General features: G+C 46.0%; 1 protein-coding gene across 1 annotated transcript in view; it reads right to left on the bottom strand.

Moving 5' to 3' along the window:
* The window catches only part of EGFR (epidermal growth factor receptor), a 202,758-nt gene that overhangs the window by 32,087 nt on the left and 143,889 nt on the right, over positions 1–26,782 (bottom strand). Inside the window, exons 4-16 of the mRNA XM_040644520.1 lie at positions 23,767–23,901; positions 19,072–19,140; positions 18,143–18,261; positions 16,436–16,577; positions 14,807–14,923; positions 11,172–11,298; positions 11,004–11,077; positions 10,044–10,134; positions 7,675–7,874; positions 6,585–6,717; positions 4,566–4,656; positions 3,018–3,175; positions 564–602 (exon numbers count right to left, since the gene is read on the bottom strand). Of these exons, the coding sequence (XP_040500454.1) occupies positions 564–602; positions 3,018–3,175; positions 4,566–4,656; positions 6,585–6,717; positions 7,675–7,874; positions 10,044–10,134; positions 11,004–11,077; positions 11,172–11,298; positions 14,807–14,923; positions 16,436–16,577; positions 18,143–18,261; positions 19,072–19,140; positions 23,767–23,901 (1,495 nt within the window). The remainder of the gene's footprint in view (positions 1–563; positions 603–3,017; positions 3,176–4,565; positions 4,657–6,584; positions 6,718–7,674; positions 7,875–10,043; positions 10,135–11,003; positions 11,078–11,171; positions 11,299–14,806; positions 14,924–16,435; positions 16,578–18,142; positions 18,262–19,071; positions 19,141–23,766; positions 23,902–26,782) is intronic.

The following is a 26,782-nucleotide window of genomic DNA, read 5'->3' as shown; positions in this document are numbered from 1 at the left end:
CACACTCTTTCCTGATGAGTCTGACCAGGAATTCCCAATTCTGCCTTTCTTAGTGCAGCATTTCAAGTAATGATGGCGAATTAATCAGCATGGAAATGCTAAAGGAAGTCATTATTTGGAAATGGTTAGTCAGGGGAGAAAATCCCCCCAAGCTGGAGCTCTGTCATCAAACCTGAAGCTCTGAGATGGGACCCACTGGGTCAGCAAGGATGAAAAGAAGAGAAGCTAGTAGAAGGCTCCAACAAAACTCGTGTAACCAAAGACGGCGGAGACAGGCTCCGTGTAAAGAGAGGCACTGGGCACGGAGTTCTAGCGCCACACAGAGCAGGTCCCAGTGCTCACACCCTGCCTCCCCCCAGCCCACCGAAGCACACCAACAAGGTAGGCAGGGGAGCGGGGGTGCAATCGGCAGGGTGGTCTGTGCTGGGGGTGCTATGCTGGCCCTGTCCGCAGGGGAGAGCCTGTCAATGTACAGGGCTATCAGAAATGCGGGAAAGTATCTCTGCCCATAGGGTGTTGGGTCATTTCTGAGAAGGTCCAGTGGACATGACTATAACACGTACCCGTTTGTCGCACAGCCTTCAAGACCTGGCCCAGCACAGCTGTAGGAATTGAGAGAAAGACACACATTTTAATCATTCTACTTCTTCAGTAGTTTGAGATGTTTTTTTCCTAGATTTTATTTGCTTATTTGAGAGAGAGCTTGGAGAGAGAGAGCACGCGCGCATGAGCGGGAGGGGGGGGCGGTGGGCAGAGGGAGAGGGAGAAGCACATGGGGCTCCATCCCAGGACTCTGGGGTCATGACGCGAGCCTAAGGCAGATGCTTACCTGACTGAGCCACCCAGGTGCCCCTTATAGAGTTTTTATTAAGTCCTAAGGCAACATGTTTAAATTACTCTCCAATCATGAAAATCGCATGAGTCCCAATTTTGTGGCACTGGTTAATCATTTATTTACATTGCATTTATTCATTTGTTCATTCTCTCAGCAAGGATTTTTGAGTGTGTACTCTGTGACAGGGACAGTTCTAGCATCGAGCAAAGTGGACAGTTTCTGCCTTTGTTACTGAAAAGCTTTCAAGAGCATCTGTGATACAGTACAGCTGTCTCATATCTGGCTCCAGGACGTCAGTACGGGCCAGAGCGTAGAGGACCCAGGACTAGAGCCATACTGATTAAGGAGCAGGTGGGGAGGAACCGAGGAGTGAGACAAGTCTCAGCAGCAGGGAAATGGCAGTGATGATTTCAGACCCAGAAAGCCAGGAGCAAGGGGGGGGCTGGCTTCATCCCCTCCCCCATGACCGAAATGTGCTGCATACACCACAGACAGCACTGGTCTTCAATGACTCCTGAGCAGCTGGGTTCCCATTCTAGTGGGGGAGGCCACCATCCCTTCTTTTGATTACAGGATGATGTAAAAAGGCAGAATACCCTGGCTTTGAAGAACAGCAGCATTTGCCAATACAAACACCAGTAGGAAAGCAAAATATTCTCATTAAACGGAAAAGACAACTCATGCTGTTGTGCATGGATGGACCTACAGAGCATGATGCTGAGTCAGGCAGGACAAGTACCGTAAGATTTCGTCTATATATAGGATCTAAGAAAACAAAACCAATGAACAAACAAATGACAGAAATAGACTCATAATACAGAGAACAAACCAGTGGTTAGCAGAGGGAAGGAGTGGGGACGCACGGAACGGGTGAAGGAGTGAAGAGGTACACGCTTCCAGTGGTAAAATAAATAAGTCACGGGGATAAGGAGCACAGCATAGAAAATAGAGTCAATAATGGAATAATTCTGTACAGGGACAGGTGGTGACCACACTTTTCATGGTGAGCACCGCATAACATCTGGTATTGTCGAATCATACCTAAGACGAATATCACATTGTGTGTCAGCTAGACTTCAATTTAAAAAAGGAGGTGGGGGGGCACGTGGGTGGCTCAGTCGTTAAGCATCTGCCTTCGGCTCAGGGCGTGATCCTGGCGTTCTGGGATCGAGCCCCACATCAGGCTCCTCCGCTGTGAGCCTGCTTCTTCCTCTCCCACTCCCCTGCTTGTGTTCCCTCTCTCGCTGGCTGTCTATCTCTGTCACATAAATAAATAAAATCTTAAAAAAAAAAAAAAAAGAAAAAGGAGGTGGGGGCCTGGGAAAGGATGAAGAACTACACTTCAAATCTGTGAACAGGGTGGGGGCGCCTTTGAGCACCCCATTTTCTATCTCAGTCAAGGGCTGGGATCTGTACACTTCCATCAGAGGGGAGGGTCTGCTCCCCCATTTCCACGGTGTCCTGCTCCTTTCCCCCCAGTGCCTTTGGGCCTTCCTTCCTACATCTCTCTCTCTCTCTCTCTCTCTCTCTCTCTCACACACACACACACACACACACACACACACACACACAGAGGCTGTTTCAGGCCATGGGACGCACAGGAGGCCTCACTATTTCACACTCTATAATCTCCTAGGAGAACCAAAAATCAAAGACGAAAGGCATCACTAATGAATGACCACTGATGAACTCACACCCCGCTCGAAATCTCTTTGCTCCCTCGCTTTTTCTCCCCCACAGTGCCTGGCGGTCCCCAAAAGGCAACACTATGCACAGTGAGTGTAAACTGAAGTCATAAATTCTGGGACCACCGGCGGGGTTTAGCAGCCTCTGAAGGTGCTGCAGGACAACTGTGGGGGGTTCCTGGGTGGGGGGGCTACCTGAGCAGCTCAGACGGAAGGAAAGCCACTCACGTCTGAAGAGGGCACTGACAAGGACAGCGACAGGCCAGGTGCTGGGAGAGAGTGGGATCGAGTCGCGAGATGAAGTGGCCCTTGGGAAGACTGATTTGCAGAAATGGTGGCTGAACATGAAGTAAAAGGTCATCTCACAGTAGCATCTAATTTCATCAGAACAGTGATTCCCGGTCCTCCACCTGACTCCTTCTTTTTGGCTTACATATAATTAGAACAGGAGACGTCTTGTCCCGCGTCTTCAGCAGACAGAAAGAACTTCCACTCACCCGTAGGTACAGTTGGAATGGCACAGGTGGCACACGCGATTGGCATCCGCGAACTTCCAGACCAGGGTATTGTTCTCGCCCATGATGCCAGCCGGGCAGGTCTTGACGCAGTGAGGGCCATCGATGTAGTGAGCACACTTGACGCAGCTGTCCGGTCCCTGCACCAAGACGGAGAAAGACCTTCACACACGTTTCCTTCTCTTTCAAAATGGAAGTAACTTGTTACTTAAATACTTTTTGTGAAAACAGTCAAATGGTAATAGAAGTTCTTCACGCAGGAAAACAAGCTTGTCTGGGATTGCCGTCGCTTGATACGACTGTTAACAGCTTACTACAAAGTCTTCCCAACTTTAAAGGCATCTAATATAAAACTATACCAAATCCTTCCTTACATTTTACTTAACAGATTATGGGCATCCTTCTCTGTCAAAACAATCTAATTAGCCTATGAGTAAATTTACATCTTTATTGCTCAGATGGACTTTCTTGCCTAACACCTTTGAACTTACAGGAAAGCTCTGTGGAAAGCCAGCCTTGCTGAGGCAAATCTGAAAAGCCTACGAGCATGTTTCTCTAGGGACAAGGCAGGTGCACAGTGAACCGTGCACTGTGCTGACTCTGCCACACTCAGAGTGTCCTTGAACAACTCAGAACTGAAGGCGCTGGGACTGCTCTGGTTGTATCCACACACTTCACAGAGGGACTGAAGTAAAACTGGTCGGGAGGGGTGTGCCTGTTGGTGAAGTTCCCTGATGTCTCCGTTCTGTCCAAACACTGAGTGTTCTCAGCACCAGAATGAGACGACTAAGTTGGGGTCACCAACTGACTTATTTCGATGATGAAAATTCACCCTAACACCAGATGAACTTGTAGACCGATGGTTTACTTTGTAACCTGCCACGCTGGCAGCCTCTACCTCAAAACACAGCCTTCTGCCCAATTCAGACAGAACTTCTGAAAAACGTTTTCAATGAGTCAATTTAGGTATGGCTGTGGAAGCTCAAATGCACACAGAAGTCCTTATAAATAATACTGAGAATGAACTATAATTAGGACATTGGTGTGAGGGGGACCTGAATTCTCACTTAAACTCTTTAAAATATCAGGTAGATAGAAAAATGAATTTTGAAAAGTTCTGCTAGGTGTTTCTTTAAAAATGCTTTGAATAATTGTGCACTAATGCTAAATAAGAATTGATGATGTCTGATTGAAATGAGGAAGCAATGATGACAGATGTCCGGAATAGTGAGAACTGGCTGACCGTGGACCCGGTCTCCCCCAGGCCTCCTTTTGGTGACAGAGTAGAATGTTATTAAACTTGTTAGGGGTGTTGGACTGAAGATGCGTGCTTCCCAGGGTGGGTTGTGTGATTACGTCCATTTGACCACAGCCTCTTTGATGCAGCTGTGAGGTCGCAAGGCCGCTTGTCTGGGCTTGGATGGCTGCCTTTGGTGGCTATAGAGTGATGTTGGCTCATCGTGGGGTTCTGCTGCAGGGAAGCCTTCTTCCTAGGACATATGAGTGAATCACATCAAATGTGCTCCTCACCCGTCCTGTGCAGGTTACATTCATGGCTTGGGGCAGGCATTCCGGATGGCACTGTATGCACTCGGAATTCTCCACAAACTCCCTTGGCTCCCTGAGAGAAGAAAGGAAACTGATCAGTACCGTCTCTAGCGATCGTGCTTCAAAAGGCTGGGTGGTTACAACCGTCTGAGTTAATCTGTCTGAAATTTCAGGGGACACAAATCCCCTTTCTCAGAAATGCAAAAAAATTTTAGGTCAACATGTAACAGTTGGGAATCTAGGACTATACTGTAATGTCATAAACTGATTGTATTAACTGAATCCTTGGTCATCCTCTCCCTGAACAAATACAAAATTTCATTTATCATCCAAACATCTTCCCTGCATTTTTCTACAAGGCACAGTTTTTGTCTATTAGGCAAACAGGCCAATGAATGAAAAAAGTAATAGTCCTTAAGAGGTGACCTCTCCCCCAATACCAGATTCGTGGATATTTAAATTAAGCTGGAAAGAAATAATTAACTGAAGATTAATGCACAGGAAAAGGAAGGAGAGATGTTAAAACGTACTCAATGGTTATTAATAAAACCAGCAAGTATCGAACACAGGTGTGAAGAATTTTGCTTGTAAGAGTTCTGCTATTCCTCGAAGATGTCTAGGTCAACGTTAAGCAAGAAGACGATGTTTGATTGAAAAGACAGAACAGTTGTGACAGCTATTAAGGCTGAAAGCTGCCTGGTAATTAACTACAGGTCTTCACTCCAGTGAACAAGGAGTGTTTACACCCCACAACATGTTCCATAAGCCCTCCCTTACGTCGTCAATTAAACCAAATACGCCCAACTGTTTTTTTCCTTCCCTTCTCTGAGTTAAACGCCTGTGGGAGAAGTGCTGCCAGACACCAGCGTCCTTAACAGAAACTACCACCAACAGGGTTATTTTAATCCCTTCTCTCTCTCTTTTTTTAAAGATTTTATTTATTTATTTGCGAGAGCACGAGTGGGGGAGGGGCAGAGGGAGAAGCAGACTCCTGATGACCAGGGAGCCTGATGTGGGGCTCGATTCTAGGACCCTGAGATCATGGCCTGAGCTGGAGGCAGACGCTCAAGTGACTGAGCCCCCCCCCCCAGGTGCCCCAATTCCTTCTCTCTTTAAAAGATGTGGAAACCATGAGACTCATGTCTCTTTGCAGCAGGAAGGATTGCACTAATATTTCTTACTTGTTGAAACAACACTGTCAATGATACAAAGTACTCTGTTAGGTTATTATCTGCTAACGGGTTCCTACAGAATTGTACTTGGTCTTCTGATCCCGCTCCTGCATATTTCTGGACCCGGGCTGTGGTCCAAGCCTGAGAGTGAAACAAGAAGGAAGGTTTCCTATAGCCACCTATAAGTCCTATGGCTCCTTCTCTCTCACAGAATTTCCCCTTTTCTTTAAATTAAAAAAAAAAAAAAAAGGCTTGCCTCTCTCTTTCAATTTTCCTTTCGTATTGATTTATTTTTAGTCATTATTTGAGCACATTCAAAGCTTTATGTCAATATCAACATTCCCAGAGAATCAACAGACTATACTTTCTATTGATTGCAAATAAATTCAACAATGGTTATATGGTTGTTTACTTCTTTGTCCATGGTTACATTTAAATTTATATGCACGGTTCAATATTTCTTGAACATAAAGCAAAAATTAACCGGGAAATGTAATTTATAGTAATCTATTTTGACATACCAGGGACAGTGTATTGCAAAGAAAAGTCTAAATGACTGTGGTCTTGGCCCCATGAACCACTTAGGACTTTTCCATTTATCTTGGGAACTCTGTGTGGCTTAGAAAAATATCACAGATTTCCAAAACAGAGACTCAATAAATTGGTGGACTGGATTAAGTAATGAATAGGGTTTGTTCATTTCCTTTTCTGATTAACAGTTGTCAACAAATAAACAAAAACGCAATAGGATCAATGTGAATAACTGTAAACTGATAAAAAAACTGGCCTTATCTTTTATCAAAACAAAGGGGTTAAAAAATAACCTTACCCCTGCAGAACATTGCACTTCTCCACACATTCCTTGCCCCGGCTGACGTTGCGGCAGGACACGCAGTCTTTCGGCTCTGGGCCCCAGCAGCCCTCGGATGAACATAATGGATGGCAGACGTGGCCTATGGCCTCTGAGGAGACAGAGCGAGCCCCAGGGGTCAGCTACAGCACAGTGACTAGAGGGCTAAGTGAGACGGCACCTGCAAACGAGGGGCTGGGTTCTCTGTGACCCTGAGCTGCAGGGACGTGCGGTGGTGGGGGAGGGACTAGAAGAAGCAGTGACATCAGATTGGCCTCCAGAGGCCAACTGCAAGTTCGTTTTCCCCACTGGGAGTCAAGCGTTCCCGGACGGGCCCTGGGTAGCCTTCTGCTGATGAAGGTCACAGCTGATGGAAACACAGGGGTTTGTGGTTCCTTGCCACGTGCTGGGCACCATGCCAAGAGTTTTACATATAAAATTTCATTTCAATTTCTCACTAGCAGTGAGAGTCACTGAAGAAGCCCAAGCCTAAAGAAACTAAGTAAACCGATCAAGGTCTAGAAGCTAGGAAGGCTAGAGTCGGGGCGTGAACTCAGATCTTCTCCCAGTGACCAGGCAGCGTGCATGCCTCAGCTTCAAAAGCTACCCGTGACTCCACAATCAGACTAGGCAATGTCGTGTGAAATTCTATCTGCATTTGTGCACGAGCGTGTGCATATGTGTGCATGTGTATGTGTGTGCTTGCATGTGTGTGCATACGTGTGCGCGTGTGCATGCGTGTGTGTTGCTAGCTGTAGTCATCAGAGGCTGAAGTGAGCAGGGAGAAACCTACAGCTAAAAGGTAAAATAATTAATACAAAATTTAGTTCTGTAAATTACAAATAATCGATAGCTAAAACCTCAGGGCAAATTCATCCTGTGAAATGTGAATGATCTGGAAATGATTCCAAGGAACTTCACACAATAACTTCACAATTAGGAATATACAGTTTTCTTTTAATCTCCTTCTTCAGGAATGAAAAATGTAATTGAAATGTTTGGGAATATTCTAAATTAAATTAAACGACCCAAGTGACCACCTCCACAATCAGCCAGAGTGATTACTCACTGCAGCCTTTTTCATCTTTGTTGTTTATGATTTTGGTTTTCTGACTTGAAGTCCCAAATAGTTTTTTCCAGTTTATTGTATTTGCATAACACAATTTTTGGTTTCCTGAGATGATCACGTCTCCATCACTTATCTCCTTGAGGGAGCGTAATCCCAAGGATGTTATGTCCAGGCCGACGACCGCAAGAGAAAACTGACCACTACAGTGGAGAAGAAACATAACATTGTGAGAAATTATGAAAAAATTATATCAATAAAAACTTTATTTTTATTTTCTGGACCACCTTATGCTTACTACAAACTGCCTCCCAGTGATTATAAGTCATATTGTAGAAAGTCTTTATTGCAACTTTTGAAAATTACAAGAGATCTTTCTTAAAGCTCCTCCTGGGAAAAGCTAGTTCCTTGTTCATTTAGTATTTTTAACTCCAGTGGCATACAGGGGGCTGAATAAATGTTAATGTCGTTACTATATTTACTGCTTTTTTTTTTTTTTTTGGCCTGGGAATTGAAAGCATGTTCTAACTTCTCAAATATCCAAATATACTTCAAAAAAATTACAGGTTAATTTTTTCCATCCACCCACTCATTCATCTATCCATCCATCCACTCACCCCTTTATCCATGCACTTGTCCATCTACTTATCTGTGCATGCATGCATCCTTCCACCTCTCGTTCACCCATCCATTCCTCCCACTCATCCACCTATCCTTCCATCCACTGATGCACTGATCCATTTACCCATCCATCCAATTACTAAACAAACATTTGAACCACCCAGCTCTGTGCTAGAACTCTGTAAGGCTATCAATAGCTACCAACAGTGACTGGATGAAAGTAATTCACACTGAAGGGAGGGAAGTCCTGAACCACCAGAAGAGCAGGAAGGCAAGAATGCAGCCGATAGGTGCTGAAGACCAGGAGCTTCTGCTGGAGCAGAAACCTGGAAGCGGGAAGGCTTGGGGAGGCATCTGGGGAGGATGGGAAAGGCCAGAGCACAGAAGACCTTGGACACCCTGAGCCTGGCTGTTGTCTGCAAATAATGGAAACCACAGGAAAGAGATCTGTGTTTCAGGAAGTTCACTGGACACCAGGACAGGGAAGGGACCAGCTGAGATAGAGCCACATGAGGAGACATCAGGCGTGAGATGACAGAAGTTTGATGTGGAGATTCCTCCTCCCCTTGTTTCTCTTTGTCTCCTGACCCTGTCCTCCTCCCTTCCCACAACCTGGCTCCTGAGGAAAGCAAGCAGCCCTGTGTAGGAGACCTGCAGCACTAGTGTTTAGAAATTCTCTCTCAACCTGTGCCCACAGAAGCCCAGACACGGGACAACGCTGGAGTCACCTGCTCTGGTGAGCCACACCTGCAGCCAGTGGGTCTGTACCACCAGACTCCTCATTAAATGTGAAAAGTAAAAAAAGTAATCCTACTTCTGTTTAAATTCCTAAAACTAAGCCAAGGGGTACGTGCCAGTCACCCAAGAAAATTGATCTAAATCTCTTATCTCTGCATGAGTTTTGGGCAAAAGAAGTATTTTTGAGAACTCAGAACAACAGGATTTTCCTGGGAAGCAATGTTCACTGTGTGGTTAGTATCAGGGGTGCACAGCCAAGATGGTTTTTAAAAAGTAATATATATTTCATGTGTACTTATTCCGTTTTCTTTAATATTGAATGATATCAGGTAGTTGTTTTAGGGGTCAATTAATAGGTAACATTTCTCCGCATCAGACCATTTCTAAGGCAGGTTTGCCAAAGAGATTCTCATACTCTTCCCCATCACAAAACTCATTATTACTCTTACTATATTAAAGATGCTTACATGTGAGTATTTCGCTGTCAGAGTTGGAGAAGTGGAAATCCTGAACAAAATATTTAATGTTAAAAAGTCTCTGAGCTCCCTCTGATATGACGGACATGTCATCTCAGTGCTCTTCTTGCCAAAAATACACAACCTCAATCGAATCATGAGAAGACATCAGCCACCCTACAGAGCGCTTGACCAGTGCTTTCTAAAATTGTCAAGGCTCTAGACGGTAAGAGTAGACGCAGGGACTGCTGTAGATTGGAAGGGACTGAGAAGACAGAACAGCCAGGTGCAACATGGTGTTCACAGGCAAACTGCTGAAGTCTGAGTGATGTCTGGTGCTGGAGTCAGTACTGCACCAATGTTAATTTCTTCATTTCGTACTCGTACCACGTGTAGGTGAGAGGTTAACAGTGGTGGGAGCTGGCTGGAGGATACCTGACAGCTCTCTGGAGCATCTTCGTAACAGCTGTATAAGTCTACTTTCAAACTCTTCATTGGGTCTTATTTTGAAAATAGATAAACAAATAATGTACCAGGCTCTGGGTAGGGTCAACTTACTGTTGCTTTGTTCTTCCACGTATGATTTCTAGGTTCTCGAAAGCATGGAGGTCAGTCCTGTTTTCGGGCCAGGCCTGAATCAGCAAAAACCCTAGAAAGGCAAAAGAGAGGCTCCGACACCCACCACTTAGAAATGTCTTTTTTTGAGACATTTTAGGATTCTCAAGAGACTTTAATATGAGCAGGAGAGGTGAAGATTTGATTTAATTCTTTTTGTTATCTTCACTGAGTATATACCCATGTGTAGATAGAAGCCAAGGCACAATTGTACAGCGAGCATCTGCCTCTCCTATAGAATTCCCATCCCTCGCTGCATCTCTCCTGCCAGTCATCTCCCCCTGACAGGCCATCCCGTGGTGCCACGGCCCTGACAGCCAGGCTGGGGTCCGTATCTGAGGACCCATCCTGCTTCTGCTCCTGATGGCAGCTGCCATGTCTGAGCTGTTATCACACAAAGGAGATTCACATATTTTCCTTACTTAATTCCAATCCTCAAAACAGTCTTGTTATTTAGGTCTAATTACTCCCTTTTTAGGGATGAAGGCAGGGGAGCTCTGATGGCAGGCATTGGACAAATGCCTGCTGGTGGCCGGGCAGGGACGTGAGGTGCAGTCTGTGGGCTTGAGAGCCTGTGTTGTTCCCTCAGCGTTCTACCCCTCTTTTCCCTCCACCCTCAAAAGTCACTGCGTCGTCAGGACGGCCGGCCAGGGCCGAGGAAACGAGGGTTAGACATGTTCACACAACATCAGGAATGACTCAAGTCTTTGATTAAAGTGTTCACCCCTCACACGCAGGGGAAACTGTGATCATGAAAACCATCAAAGAAGTCATTAGTCATTAATGGTAGAAGTTCAGAAGAAATGTTTTATGACGCTGAGAGAGAAGAAAATACAGCTACCAGTTCTCTCTCTAAAACACCCATTTCTGTTCATGTTCATGGGATACATTAGCTGCACACACCTGTTATTTCCTTTACAGTTTTTAGAATATCCAGTTCCTTTGGATCCAGAGGTAGAGTACGTGTGAAGGAGTCACTGAAACAAGTAACGAAATGATTATTAACAATGTCACCAGTGAACAAAGTGGATTTTGTGTTTCTCTGCACCAGTAACTTGATCTGTTACTCACCCTCTAAATGCTACCGGCAGGATATGAAGATCTCCACTGATTGAGGTGCAATTTTTGAAGTGTTTAATATTTGTAGCATTAATGGAAAGTGTGTCTTTAAATTCACCAATTCCTATTCCATTACAAACTGTAGAGATAAGGGAGATGTTTATTCCATTCACATATGTTGAAGTCAGAATAGCTAGGGTTTCACAGGCAGAGGAGAGTGGGACGGGAATTGTAGCCCTGAGACCATCACTGCCATGCCGTCGTTCATTCATTCAACGTTAATGGAGGCCTGCTGGGTACCAGTAACTACGGCGGGGTTTGGGGTTACGGTGGCCGGAGAAGACGATGGCGTCCTCATGGCTGTTGCCGCCCTCACTGGACTTGCACTCTCCTTGTGATTTCCCACTTGGACTTAGCCTAACTGTTAACCATCCTTCCTTGGCAGTGGGATCACCTGCTGACGCCAGGGCCGCCTCTGCCCGGCTCCCGTCAGTGCGTTCCCCTGACTAAAACTTGACAGCTTTCGATTGTCCTCACCTGGTAGCAGCTCTGTTGTCTATTTTAAAGAAATGGTGTACATAGATTGTTTTTATTAAAAAGAGTTAGAGGTGTTCATTTGAGAATCATGAAAAGTAGAATAAAGGGACCAAAATGACCAGAGTTTCCACTATAGGATATTTTGAGAAGTGTTCCTTCCAGCTACCCTCCGTGGTTAGGTCACACCAGATATGTTTTTTTTTTTTTTTTTTTACTTATTCTGCTGTGAACATTCCTCATATTATTAAAACTATTCACGAACATGATTTTTAATGGCTGTGTTATATTACGTCAGAGGGAATACTGTAATAACTTTTATCAGATAAACTGCTTTTCTTCCCCTGTGCTTACTTGAACCAAATGCTTTGATCTGTGTCCTATTGCTACATCAGTCTCAAATGGCCTTTTCCACACTCTGAGCCCCTTTATTAATTTATATCCACTCCTAAATTTCCATCTCAAATGCCATCTCCACCCTAAAGCCCATTTATCTGTTGTAATTCTCCCTCTAGAATTTGCAGAGCAATTTTGGTACCTATCTTCCAGACTTTATCTTGGCTTTGAAGTATAATCACTGAAAATCTCATTGCTCAGGATAAAGTCCTATCCTTTCCTCCCCCCCGGGGTTCTAGGAGATGCAGTCAAGCCCCGCCCTTCCCCATCCCCCTGTGCTCCACTCCACTGGGAGTCCCTTGTTGCTTGCAAGGAAACCATCCATTGCTGACTCTGGTGGCCACGACTGTCCCACCAGCCCCTACGGGTCTCCACGCTCCCGCTGTCGGCCAGTCCTGCTCTAAGGACTCCTGTGTTCAATGGCTCATTCAACCTTCCTGTGCTGCCTCTAACACACTGTGGATTGTGCGACTCACAGCCAGGCTTCTTTAGGACTCACAAGGTCTGGCTGACAATGGAGAATGAGGTGGCCATATGAGGACTTGCCATTTAATTACAGGTCTGGCAGAGAATTACACGTGTTGAGAGAATGTTCATGCTCGCTGCCTCTCCTTGTGTGCAACAGTGATGGTGGGGTTACTTTAATTCCTAAATTCAGAGATCAATTATATTCACCCCTAGATATTCCTGGCACCTCCTTCCTTACCCAGTGGTACAGCCCTAAACCCAAAGGGACCTGAATCGGGGACGTATAGAAAAATAGGGAATAATAATTACAGGAGAATCAAACCATTTGTTGAACACAAAATTAACAAAATAAAACCAAAACCGTCTCTGATTCCATCAGCCCACGTGAGGAGCTGACAGTTATCCCCTCCTTCTCTTAGTTCCCCCCGTGCCAGGTACCATCCCACATTCTCATTTTCCTCCTCCCATGTGTGCTCTGCCAGACAGTTTCCTGAAGCCAAAGGACACTCCTCCATCAGGGCACTGACCCGCCTGCCCCACAGGAGTTAGAAGACAGGAAGACACGGACTTGGCTGATGAGCTCACGGGTCTGGCTTGGGCCCAAGACTGCATGAACTTCAAATTGTGACTGCCATTCTTAGCTGTTGAAACTTGGGCAAGTCATTTAGATTCTCTGTTATTCAGTGTCCTCATCTGTAGAATGGGCATCATAATAACACAGATCGCCCAGTGGCGTTGGGAGGATTCAATGACATGGAGCAGGGAGGCTGAGTCAGCCCCGTGGAGAACACACGTGAAATGTGCATGGGAGCAAAAAGGGTAGCAATCAGTTTCAACTGAAAAGACAGACAGCTTCACAGGGATGGTGCACCCCAAGTGGACACGCGGGGTACGCAGCTCTGCACTCAGATGTCACGAACACAGCAGAACAGTGCAACAGTGTAAATGGCCACATAACGGCAGAGCCATTGAGAAACTGCGGAACAGCCCCGGAGGGAGCCTCCGTACCCCAGAATGAAGACGATTCATATGAACTTCTCTGGAGAGATTTCCAGGATGTGTTAAGGTTCAGAAGCAAGTACAAAGAATGCAGATAGCACTTTTGAGTGGAAGCCATGACTAGGACATGGGATGCGCCAAACGGACACAGGGGCCATCTGGAGAGGCTCCTACTGGCCACATGTGGGACAACTTCAGTACCCGAATGAACGACAGGAATGGATCAGAAGAAACTGAATAAACAAGGATTCCATGACCTTACATAGGAACTAAATTTTTTTAAAAATGCCAACTAATAAATGGGATGATAGAAATAGAAAATCACTACTTTATACCCACCAAGAAATCTCCTCTAATTTGTCACCATCAGTAATGAAATAACATGGCATCATCTGTCACCTGACTTGAGAGGGGAAGTAAACATGACCTATGCAGTGCTCCTGCCCCAAACTCCCAACCTGAGTGCGGCCATGAGGAAATACAGCCAATGAAGCCAACTGAGCGCCGTGGTGCGGAACACCTGGCCTAGACTCTTCACACCAGGTCATGGAAGAGAAGAAGAGCGAGTGGGGGCGGGGAGCTGAGACACGGTCGTCGATTAAAGAAGATAATGGGGGCAGGACATCTACACGACACCCGTGATCATTGACTGGGTTCTGCACAGAGAAGCAGCTAAAAATGATGTATGTGGGACGGGAAGGAGAAGTCTGAATTAAACTGAACCCTAGAAAAGAGTACTCAGTGATGCTAAATAATTCTGAGCGTGAGCCTGTCATTACCTAGGAGAGTGTCCCTGTTTGTAAGAAAACATGCTGACAAATGTAGGGGGAAGCGTTAGAATATCTGTAACCGTCCTCCAATTCAGACGAAACCTTCACCCGTGCACGCACACATCTACGTACGCACACATTCAAATAAATATGGAGACAGTGAGAGCCACGTGGCAAAACATCAAAAAGTGGTGAATTTATGGGAAAGCCATATGGGTGCTCACTGCACTACTCTCACAACATCTCTGGGTGTTTGGACATTTTTATAAAAAAGATAAAGTAAAAGGCTAACAGGTTGGAGTCAGTTGGCATCGAGGAGCCTGCAATAACAGGATATGATACGAAGGAAGAAGACATTTCTGAGCCTGAAGGAAGGGATGTGCTCAGACCTCCTCCAAGCATGAAGCTGAGGGGGGGCGAATGAACCCCAGCTTCGCGACCCGACGGAAAGCCTGTCCCGACACCCTGCCGGCTTCCTACCTTTGCGGCAAGGCCCCTCACACTTTTTACATTTGCGGACGCCGTCTTCCTCCACCTCGTAGCTGTCGGAGCTGCAGGCACGGACACACGAACCGTGGTCTGTCACCACGTAGTTACCTGGAGAGGCAAGGAAGGAAGGTGGCGAAAGCAGCACCAGGTGTCTGGGCCTCACACAATTGTCTCAGGTGCTCCTCTGAAGGGGCTGATGGAAAGGGCCGATGATCCTCTGGTTCTGTTTGCTTTAGGACAAAGAACAAGAGGTTGCAAACAGAAAAGGAATCATGTTCAAGAGTGTTAATAGCTTATCAAACCGTGGTACGGACAGATGTACGTCATCACGGGCAGGAACCAGATGTGGCGGCAGAACGGGGGCCAGCTCACAAGTTCGGAACATGTCCCCAGCTCATTCTTCTGCCCGTTCTACCCGCAGGACCTGCAGCGAAGGCCTGAATACTTATTAGAAATAGGTGCCCCGGCACGAAGCCCCCTGTTCCCCCGAAGCTGCCACGTGGGAGGGGCTTCCGCGGTCCCGTCCGCCTGGCGACCTTGCTGGGCGGGGTGCTGGTACCACCGGCTGTTTCTGCATCGAGCCCGGCACAGCAGTCAGCTGCTGAGCCTCCCGTCACTTCGGAGTAATTTATTAGTGTCAATGTTAACACAGGTGTCAGGATGCTTCTGGAGCTCCAGGTGCTCCTGTTTTGACTTCCCCAAGTATGTCCTCAACATATGTACTGCACATTTGTACTTTTTCTTTCAGTAAATTGTCTGCTTTTGTTCCCAGGCTCTGTTTTCCTGTGGATTTTTAAACTCTACCTATTAAGCCCTCTCTCAAAGATTACACCTGGGTCGTAATTGTGGCGATTCTAAAAATTTTAGTAAGTTAGTTCCATACATTGGTATATTATTCTACTTATGTGTTATTTTTTCCGTACAGATTTAAAAGTTTTCCTGTCCACAAATCTGGAAGGGCAAATCTCCCCCTCAGAGCTGCGCTTACCATTTTTTTTCTCTTAATCTCCCCTTCTAGAGCTCCTAAAGCTCGTTAATTAGACAACTCTACACTTTCTCTGTGAGGACATGATTCATATCATCATTTCTCTGAACATTATAGCCACCTATTGAATGCAAATACAAACAAGCAAACCCAGTCCGAAGCAATTAAAACAAAACCAAACAAGACGCAGAGACTCCTGTGAACTTTCAGTTCCCTTTGGAGGCATAATTTTCACCGGAATTTTAACCGCTAAAGGACGCAGGTCTTCCGACATACTCTCTAATTTAGGTCTTTTCAATACCTGCTGGGCACAACAGCAAACAGTGCTAAGTGGCCCAAACAGACAACTGAATATTCTGGACTAATACAGCCGGACCTCGGTCCCAGGGTGTTTCCTGTCCTGGCCACCATGGACTCGAGAACAGACGCTGGTGAACAGAGCACCAACCATCACCCGTCCCCTATGGCAGCGGCCTGACCCCTCACCGGTGCACTCAGACAGGCCCACGGTCACCTGCCTGACAAACATACGGACCCAAAGACTCCGCACGACAAGGGACTCAGGGGACCTGGTAGGACACAAAGAGGAAATAGATGCCTGATCAAGGAAAGGGTTTTGCCTGTGATGAACTCACGGGGGCATTTCTTCACGCAGGTGGCACCAAAACTGTACTTCCCCTCGGGGTTGACATCCATCTGGTAGGTGGTGGGGTTGTACAGCATGAGGGGCGGGCAGGTGTCCTTGCACGTGGCTTCGTCCCGGAACTTGCGGCAGACCTGTCACAGAAGGGACGACACGCACTGGTCAAGCTGTGCACGGAGGCTCACGAAGGCTTCAGCCCTGGGCACAAAGCTCCGGCTACAGCTTGTAATGTCCAGGAACTTGATTAAAGCAAAAACAAAACACAAACCCCCCAAAATAGCCAAGTACTTTCAAGAAAATTCAGAAAGACCTTAAAAGTATGATTTTTCTTATACTGTCCTAGCTGTGATAATTTATGGACTATGAAAATAAAAACCCACATCTTTATTAATTTGCAAAATGATGAAGGAGTTCACATACTGGAGTGGTCCCTATGGAGTGAAATTATTTCTAAACTCAACTTATTGGTTTTCCCTTACAAAGAACACTTGAGGATATGTTTTTTGTTTTTGTTTTTTTAAAGATTTTTTTATTTGTTTATGTGACAGAGAGACAGCCAGCAAGAGAGGGAACACAGCAGGGGAGTGGGAGAGGAAGAAGCAGGCTCCCAGCAGAGGAGCCCGATGTGGGACTTGATCCCAGAACGCCGGGATCACGCCCTGAGCTGAAGGCAGACGCTTAACAACTGCGCTACCCGGGCGCCCCGAGGATATGTTTTTAAAATTCACTGCCAAACTGCAGAAAACCCTAAGGAAGACTACTGTGCCGGGGGGACCAGACCACATACTGTGGTGGCCCAAAGACCCACAGGCTGTCTCCCCTCCTGAGGCACATTAGAATCAGCCCAGACCAACCACGTCAAAACCCCTAGGGCCAGACGCAGCCTCTGGAGTTTAAGAATCTCCCCCTCCCTGAAACTGGAGTCTTCTGGAGCCTCCTTTTCTAGAGGCTTCGAGGGTCTCATCGCATGCGGTGCTGCGTCAGGACCCCCGTCTGCCGGCTCTGGTGTCTCTAGGATGTCCAAGGTGCACACAGGTGAGGGGCCACCTACATGGGGTGCCCCCTGCCCGCGGGGCGGGGAGGCTTCTGTGAGGGCTCTGCGGTGTCAGGGACAAGGGGGGTGCTTCAAGACCCCTTGGAGCGGGGCTGGGCAGGAGGCTCTGAGCTGTGCTGGGAAGAGCAGCGGGCTGGGGTCAGAAGACCCGCACGTGGCTCCAGCCGTGCGCTCACGTCTGTGTGGCTCCGGGTACGTCCCTCACCATGTCCGTACATTTACGTCAGGGGCCTTCCGGTACCAACTGCGTGGGGTTAGCCTGAGACGGGACTGGAGCACCGGAGCCGCGACCACGAGAAACCCCAATGATGGACAGCTCGTGTTAGTGCCGAAGCTCGCCCCGCATCCAGGTCCGGGTTACGGGTGCCACGTGCACGGTGTTGTCCGGCCGAGCTAACGGGCGGTGTTTACTACCCAACAATGTCAGGCGGGGAAACTGAGGCACACGGGGCTCACATAATTTGCCTGGAGTCACAGAGTAAGTGGTGAAGGGGGGACAAGAAAGGCGGTCTTGTCACCTGGCAAAGGGCAACGGCCACATCTGCTCCTACAAACGGGACTCGTCATGTTTCCCACAGGAAGCCCCTCTCCGTCTTGGCCAGAGAAGCCCCCGTGGGGGCCGCTGGGGGGCTGGGTCAGCCTTACCAGGCAGTCGCTCTCGCGGGGCCCCGTGCAGCCGGCGGCACACTGGTTGTGGCAGCAGTCGCTGGGGGACCGGCCGCGGCAGCGCCCTGAGCACTGCTGGGCACAGATGACTTTGGTCACTGAAAAGGAGCAAAGGTCACGGTAAGCTGAAGAGCCAGGGAGGGTGGAAGGGCTGTCCTCAGGGACCTTGCAGAGCACGTGCAAACAGGAGGTGAAGAGGTGAACGAAAGGATGAATTCAATGACTCCCTGGCTCGTTCAAGTTCCGGAACATTCGCGTTCCGCCAAATTACACTGAATCATGACCTTCCTTTACTGCACCTCCTTTTTCTACGGATTTTTAATCACTTAGGAGAACTAACCAGATCAAGTCTAGACTTTCAGACCCGCTCGATAATTACATGCTGGTTAGACCTGAGATGCGGGCTGATATGGAGAGCACATCAAATAACAAAAGTGCCCGCCAGAAAGTAGTGCTTAGAAGTCACACCACAATTAAACAGAAGGACAGACGGTGAACTTGTAAGGTGGAGGTCCCCAGATTCCTTGGCCACCTATGCTCCTAAATTAGGATTCCTGTGGAAAAACCCTCCTGAAAAGCGTTGCTCCTGCTTCTGTGTAGATGGGCCCCCAGGGGTGAGAAAACAAGAGGTGTTTCTGAGCTCAGGTAACATGGGCAAGTCTTGTTTCCAGGAAAAATGCCAAACGTGGTTCAAAGAGACGGGCTGACTTCCACTCATTTACGACAGGCTGGAGTGCCCAAAACAGCCCCGTGGATTAACCGCATGCAGGGAGATCCACAAGAACGTCACTCACGGAACTGCTAACATCTGGCCTTTTGGAGTCTTCGAAGGGAAAACACACAGCCCGCTAAGTGTAAGAGGAGGAAAGTGGGCACGTTTATCTGAAATTCTGGTTTTGCTGACTTACATTTCTGGCAATTCTCCTTTCCCGGACCCCAGCAGCTTCCATTGGGACAGCCTGGATCACACTTTTGGCCTAAAATGTAAAAGAAGTAGTTAAACTCGTATCTCAGAAGAGAATGGATGGTTGAGGCAACCTGTCCAAGCCCCTGAGCAGAGTGACGTTCCAGAAACAAGGAACAGCTTTCCAATTTCTAATTCTGTTTCCTGGTTGTTTGTAAGTGACTCAAAGCCTTGTATAAGGAAAAAATAAAAGACGAGCCACGTTCTACTTTTATTTACACTTCAGCTGCAGAAACTGAGGCACAGAGTAATGATCGACTCGTCACAGGCCATGAAAACTGGGTTCAAACAGCCCGGTTTCCCCATTTGTTTAGGCTTGGAGAATTTTCCAGCATCTCCAACAGCGCTAAGGGTGTCTCGCCTGGAGGGCTTGGTATGACTGACTACATTCTCACCAGTCCAGGCTCGAGTGACCTGCGGGTCAGTGATCCTAGGGCACACGGGGTCCCGCAAATAAAGACTCCTGGTCCCGAAGCCTGCTCAAAGGGTCATATGTGTTCACGGTGTGCATCACCTTGCTGACCTGCTACACGTTAGCTGTTGATCTGTGAGCTTCCGTGTGGAAATATTTAATGTCGATCAATCAGTTTTTGCAGTGATCAGCTACAAATTACAGCTACCAAGATTTTTCTAATCTCATTAGCTGTGTTTTGTTTTTACTGGCGTTGAAATACCGGAAGACCAAAGCCTTCCATCTATACAAAGACAACAGGTCGGCTACCAAAGTTTGTTTAAAAAAAGGATCAGCTGTGCAGGCATCTTTCATTGCAAAGACAGGAGACCCTACAGGAGTTCCTAGGTGTCCCAAAGTCTCCTACAGCCAGGAAGAATTTAATTCCTGGTAGAATTCAGATTTCAAACGGACGAGCTGAGGATTTCCCAAGTTACTGCGGAACCAGGACACCCCTTTCAGGAGACTGACCATCTTTCCAATCACCCCAGGAGTGAAGGGCAGCAATGCGATGGTGGTGCTCCCGGGAATCATGAGAGATGGTGAGGCCAAACCCCAAATGCACCACATGGGCTGTGCATTGTGAAGAAGAGAGGGACCGAGACAGAGAGAGAGACGGGTAAGAGTAGCAAGAACAAAAAGCAGTATGGAGGTAGGAAGTGTTGAAAGTGCTTGTGTCCGTACGGTGATATGTGCTTTTTGCTGTTTACCCTATACTTCCTCATATTTCTCAAAACCCTTTTATAAGCAAGTAGTAGGTTTACAAAGCAAAAATATTAAAAATGAAAATGCTTAATAGCATCTTCCTGTAGTGGAGAAAACATCTGCCAACCAATGAATCAAAGTTTGCTTATAATTCTATTATTAACCCTCTGTTACAAAAAAGAGGAAATGCAGGCAAATTACATAAAATATGGATAATAGAAAAAAGCAAAAGGAGGAAATGAGAATCATCCAGAGGTAACCAATATATTCATATAAGTATATGCATATATAAGAATTGATGTCACATTATGCTTTGTATCATAACTTAAAAAAAGCTAATAAAACATTGTGGCAATTTTTCCATGCCTTTAAATATCCTTCTACATAACATGATTTTTTTTTTAAAAAAGATTTTATTTATTTATTTGAGAGAGAGCAAGAGAAACAGAGAGCACGAGCAGGGGGAGGGGCAGAGGGAGAAGCAGACTCCCCGCTGAGCAGGGAGCCTGACATGGACTTGATCCTAGGACCCTGGGATCCTGACCTGAGCCCAAGGCAGACACTTAATGAACTGAGGCACTTAGGCGCCCTCAGAACATGATTTTCACTGGAATGGCTGTACCATAATTTCTTTAACTACTCTCTTATTTTTAGATATGTAAGTTGTTTCTGAAATTCATTATAGGTAAGGCTGCAAGGAATATTCTTGCACAAAGATATTTTTCTATATCCTTATACTTTTCACTCCCCTTATTATTTTTTTCTTAGTATTCCTAAACATGGGGATTGCATACTTCATTTATTTTTATTTTTTATTTTTTTTAAAGATTTTATTTATTTATTTGACAGAGAGGGAACACAAGCAGGGGGTGGGAGGGGGAGAAGCAGGCTTCCCACCAAGCAGGGAGCCCCATGAGGGGCTCGATCCCAGGACCCTGGGCCACCCAGGTGCCCCAGGGAGTGCATACTCTAATGCTTCAATACATATTTGCTAATATTCTAACCCTGACCATATTTTATTAATTTATATGCCCACAAGAAGAAGATGAGAATTTCTGCTTCTCCACCCCCGTCCTGATTCAGGTATCTAAAAATCAAAAGGAACCCAAATCTTTGACAAAGGCAAAAATGATGCTTCTTTATTTTATTTTGACCTTTTTAAAATTACAGTAAGAAATAACATTTTACTTTATTTCTTGGCCATCTTGTGTGTGTGGGGAGGTACAAACTGCTCATGTGTTTGGCCCATTTTTTTTTTTTTTTATTGAGAGGTTGACCTTTTTCTTGGGATACCTAAGACTACTTTGTACAGTCATATTATCGAGAATATTAACCCTTTTCAAGGCAAGCAGCTGAGGCACAATATTTTCCTGTTTGTCATTAAGATTCTTCCATATGGAAGTTCTCTTGTATGGTATCTGACTGGGCTTCTCTTCATCTTGATATTACGAAGACTCATCTTTCTGTTTTCTTCTAGCACTTAATTTATATTCAGTAATTTATTATATATAATATGATTTGGAATTTATATTGGTGTACAAAGTGGATGATTGGTTTACTGTAATTTCCCCTCAGGTAAACCCACCCAATCTAGCTTCAAATGCTGAACCACATCAACAGGGACATCACGTGGGGACACACTGGGTAACCTTTCTGAATCTCAAATCCATTGTCTATAAAATACTTAAATCACCTTATGGGATTTTTTTTTTTTTGGATAAAAATTAAATGCATGCGACAAGTTCTCAGGAGGCATGTATGGCCTCAAAAGCTCTTGGCAAACACAGGGTTTCCCTTACCACAAGGGGAGTGACAGGCTCCTCATATTGCCACTGGCTGGGTAATTCATGAGGAGAATGCAGGTAGCAGGTGAATAGTGTTCTTTTAAAAAAAAAAATCCTTATAGTTCTCGCTCTTTGATATTTTCCCCTTAATAGTTAATCATTCTGGAATGATTTACCGGATAATAAATTCTTCCCTCATTTGCTTGAAATGCCATTTCTTTATGGACATTTAATTTAGCGAGGCTTATTTGTACTGTCTTTTTCTCTTGTATGTCTGTGGCTTATTCTTACATGTGTATTCTTAACCCAATACCATGTCATGTTTGCAGTTTGCAGTTTGCAGCCTTGTCCTGTTTGAATCCTGTTACTGCATACACCTGTCAGTCCTCCTTCCCAACATTTCCTTTCGGGGTCTTTCCCATGGGCTTGGTGTAATGAGGACAGGTGTGCCATCTGGGCTGCTTGATCTAGTCTATGGCAAACCCCTACTGGCCTCACAGCCTTCCTGTGTCATTTTTTTTTTTGTCATTGCTATAAATGTGCACAATTTAACCTCCCCACTGTCCATCAGATAGCCGAGGGAAGGTCAACCATGTTGTAGAATAAAGTCTTCAGTTTCTTGCAAACACAGGAGGTGCCATGCTGAGGATCTGTCGGAATGATGATATATGTATAAAACAAAGGGGCTCAACACCCAAGTTTGTAGCAGCATTACTCATAACTGTTAGCAGGTGGAAGCAACCTGCTGAGCTTGGGGCTCACGAACGGATGCAGGGATAAACCACACAATGGAACACTATGCATCCATATAAATGTAAGAAATTCTGACACATGCCACAACATGGATGAAACTCGAGGACATCATGCGAAGTGACAGAAGCCAGTCACAAAAAGACAAAGACTATGTGACCCCACTTCTGTGAGGTCCCTCGAGATCGATGTGAGCTCCAAATTCTTTGAGACCAAGAAAACACAAAGAAACCCCAACACAAAAACGTGCGTCCACTGCACAGTTTAGGGAAACAGAGAAGCAGGAAATGGTGATGGGTTCTTATTCTAAAGGACTGAAAGACCAGGGAGATCAGGAAGGGGGAAGCTAAGTGGAGCTTGGTAACTGCAAGCATGTGTCTTCAGAGTTTCCCACACGGCACTGCCAAGGGGCCAAGTGCTGCAGCCCGACCTACAGCCTGGCCCCCCGCCAGCCTCCCCCTGGCACGGGCCGCTTCACCGATGAATGGCAGGGACCAGGTCATGGGCACGAAGGGGAATATGGACAAACACCCCCCCTGTGCACTGTGCCCAGCTTCGCCTGGGGCTCTATGTAGGAGGGCAGAGGCCAGCTTATGTGCTTCCGGAGGGCCTGGCGCTGCTCTAAGGCTCAGCAGCAAGTCGGAAGCACACAAAAGTTTGGCTCGTCTCGTCTAGGCAGGGGGGAGAGGCCCCCGGGCCAGCACTGACAGCTCTTCTCAATGGCTGCACGAGGGCTCAGCTGCCCTGGGGCGGTGATCTGCCCTGTTAGCGGGCATGCTGACTGTCACCACGAGGAACAACTTGCCCTCCGTCTTGGGTAAGTGCTCTTCTAGTGGGCAGATTGATGGTTTGCTGGTCTTTGGTTTGGATTAATCTGCTTTCTGTCACCCCCCCCCCCACCCCAACACATAGGAGCTACAGGCAGAGGGGACGTTCGTGCGGCACTTACAACTGCCCGCTTGGTTCTGGAAGTCCATCGACATATTGCTCACAAAGTCGCCGTCAACGATATCCCGCCACTGGATGGTTTCCACGCTGCAGAGCACAGGGTTGTTGCTGAAGCGCACAGCGCCTTGTAGGATTTCTGTGCGGGGAGAGAATCTCCGTTACCAACCCGCCGCGTCCTTGAACTTTCACAAAAGGCACATGCATTTCTTCACATTCGGAGCTCTGCTAAAACATTGCCAGCCTGCCGAACAAGCCCCCCATGGACCTTGGGGGGGGGCTGAAAAATGAGGTGATGATAGTGCCATGGAGGAGTCAGGCTTCCCCCCGAAATGGGCCTTTGATCAACAAACGATCGGAATTCAGAAATGGGGAGGAAGGAAGCTGTATGATGACATGAAGGGGTGAACGGGACGGGGGTGGCAGTCACGCACTATGCGCTGGCAAGGTCAGGAGAAAGAGGTGACACTGTGAGCTGCCTCCAGGGCTCCTCACTGGAAAAAGTGGCAGGGGGGTGAAGGGGAGTGAGAAGAATCTCTGGGTACGATGAAGAGACGGCGGACACCAGGAAGGCAAACGGCATGAAAGACCATGATTGTTTCACAGGAAGAAATGATACAACATGAGAAATCAGGAATGATTTAAAAAATGCAAGAGTGCGCAAAGGGAGAGCGTTGCATCTATGACATTAGACAAACGGTTACGAATGACTTCTATGCAAAACACTGCAGCTGTGGGTCTGCAAGGATGAAGTGGATCTAGGAGCTGACAGGCAAGGGGAGCAGACGGGTCACACGGTTAATGAGCTCATGCCCTGGAAGCTGGGGTAGCAATTCTCATATCAGACACATTAGATTTTTAACTAAAGACTGTAGTTAGAGATACAGAAGGGCACTATATTATTCTTAAAGGATGTATCCAACAAGTGGGTATGACAATTATAAGTATCATGCCCCCAACAGGGGAGCAGCAAGATACACAAGCCAACTCTTAACCAGAATAAAGAGACATATAGATAATAATACATTAATAGTAGGAGACCTCAACACTCCACTCTCAGCAACAGACAGAGCACCTAAGCAGAAAATCAACAAAGAAACAAGAGCTTTGAATGCCATACTAGACCAGATGGACCTCATAGATATATACAGAATACTACACCCCAAACAAAGGAGTACTCATTCTTTTCGAATGCACATGGAACATTCTCCAGAATAGACAATGTTCTGGGTCACAAAACAGGTCTCAACCGATACCAAAACACTGAAATTATTCCCTGCATATTCTCAGACCACCATGCTTTGAAATTGGAGCTCAATCATAAGGAAAAATTTGTAAGAAACTCAAACACTTGGAAACTAAGAACCATCCTGCTCAAGAATGATTGGGTAAACCAGGAAATTAAAAATCAATTTAAACAATTTATGGAGACCAATGAGAATGAAAACACATCGGTCCAAAACCTGTGGGACACTGCAAAGGCAGTCCTAAGGGGAAATACATAGCCATCCAAGCCTCACACAAAGGAATAGAAAAATCTAAAATGCAGTTTTATATTCTCACCTCAAGAAGCTGGAGCTGGAACAGAAGAACAGGCCTAACCCACACACGGGAAAGCAGTTCCTCAAGATTAGAGCAGAGATCAATGAATTAGAAACCAGGAGCACAGTAGAGCAGATCAACAGAACTAGAAGCTGGTTCTATGAAAGAATAAATAAGATCGATAAGCCACTGGCCAGACTTATTCAAAGGAATAGAGAAAGGACCCAAATTAATAAAATTATGACTGAAAGGGGAGAGGTCACAACCAACACCAATGAAATAGGAAGGATCATTAGAAACTTTTATCAACAGCTTTATGCCAATAAATTAAACAACCTGGAAGAAATAGATGCCTTCCTGGAAACCTATAAACTACCGAGACTGAAACAGGAAGAAACTGATAACTTTAACAGACCGATTAATTATGAAGAGATTGAAGCAGTGATCAAAAACCTCCCCCAAAACGAGTCCAGGGCCTGATGGATTCCCAGGGGAATTCTACGAAACATTCAAAGTAGAAATAATACCTATTCTTCTAAAGCTATTTCAAAAAATAGAAACAGAAGGAAAACTACCAAACTCATTCTGTGAGGCCAGTATTACCTTGATCCCCAAACCAGGCAAAGACCCCATCAAAAACGAGAATTACAGACCGATATCCCTGATGAATATGGACACCAAAATCCTCAACAAGACCCTAGCTAATAGGATCCAACAGTACATTAAAAGATTATCCATCATGACCAAGTGGGATTCATCCCTGGGATGCAAGCGTGGTTCAACATTCGCAAATCGATCAGTGTGATAGATCACATCAACAAGAAAAGAGTCAAGAACCATATGATCCTCTCAATTGATGCAGAAAAAGCATTTGACAAAAGACAGCATCCTTTCCTGATTAAAACCCTTCGGAGTGTAGGGATAGAGAGTACATTCCTCAATCTCATAAAAACCATCTATGAAAAGCCTACAGCAAATATCATTCTCAATGGGGAAAAGCTGAAAGCCTTTCCTCTAAGATCGAACACGATAAGGATGCCCACTCTCCTTCATTATTATTCCACATGTACGGGTAAGCCTGCTAAACAGCAATCAGACAACAAAAAGGGGGATGTAAAAAGGTACCTAATTGCCAAAGAAGAAGTCAAACTGTCCTCTCTTAGCAGATGACAGGACTACTCTATATGGAAAACCCAATCACTCCCAATGCTATCTAGGTTATAGGACAATTCAGTACATGTTGGCAGGATAAGCAAAATCAATGCTCAGAAATAGTTGCATTTCTTATACACGAACAATGAGACTGAGAAAGAGAAATTAGGGAACCATCATTGACAATAGCACCAAAAACCATCACGCTATCTCGAATTAACTTAACCAGAGACATAAAGGGATCTATATTCTCAGAAACTACAAATCACTCTCTTTAGAAGCATTAAGAAGAACTAAAAGATGAAATATTCCATCTCATGGATCGA

Source organism: Ursus maritimus, unplaced genomic scaffold (genome assembly GCF_017311325.1).
Source record: "Ursus maritimus isolate PB19 unplaced genomic scaffold, ASM1731132v1 scaffold_3, whole genome shotgun sequence".
NCBI classification, from domain to species: domain Eukaryota; kingdom Metazoa; phylum Chordata; class Mammalia; order Carnivora; family Ursidae; genus Ursus; species Ursus maritimus.
The sequence above is the reverse complement of the archived record's forward strand: the minus strand, read 5'-3'. Positions and strand labels throughout refer to the sequence as shown.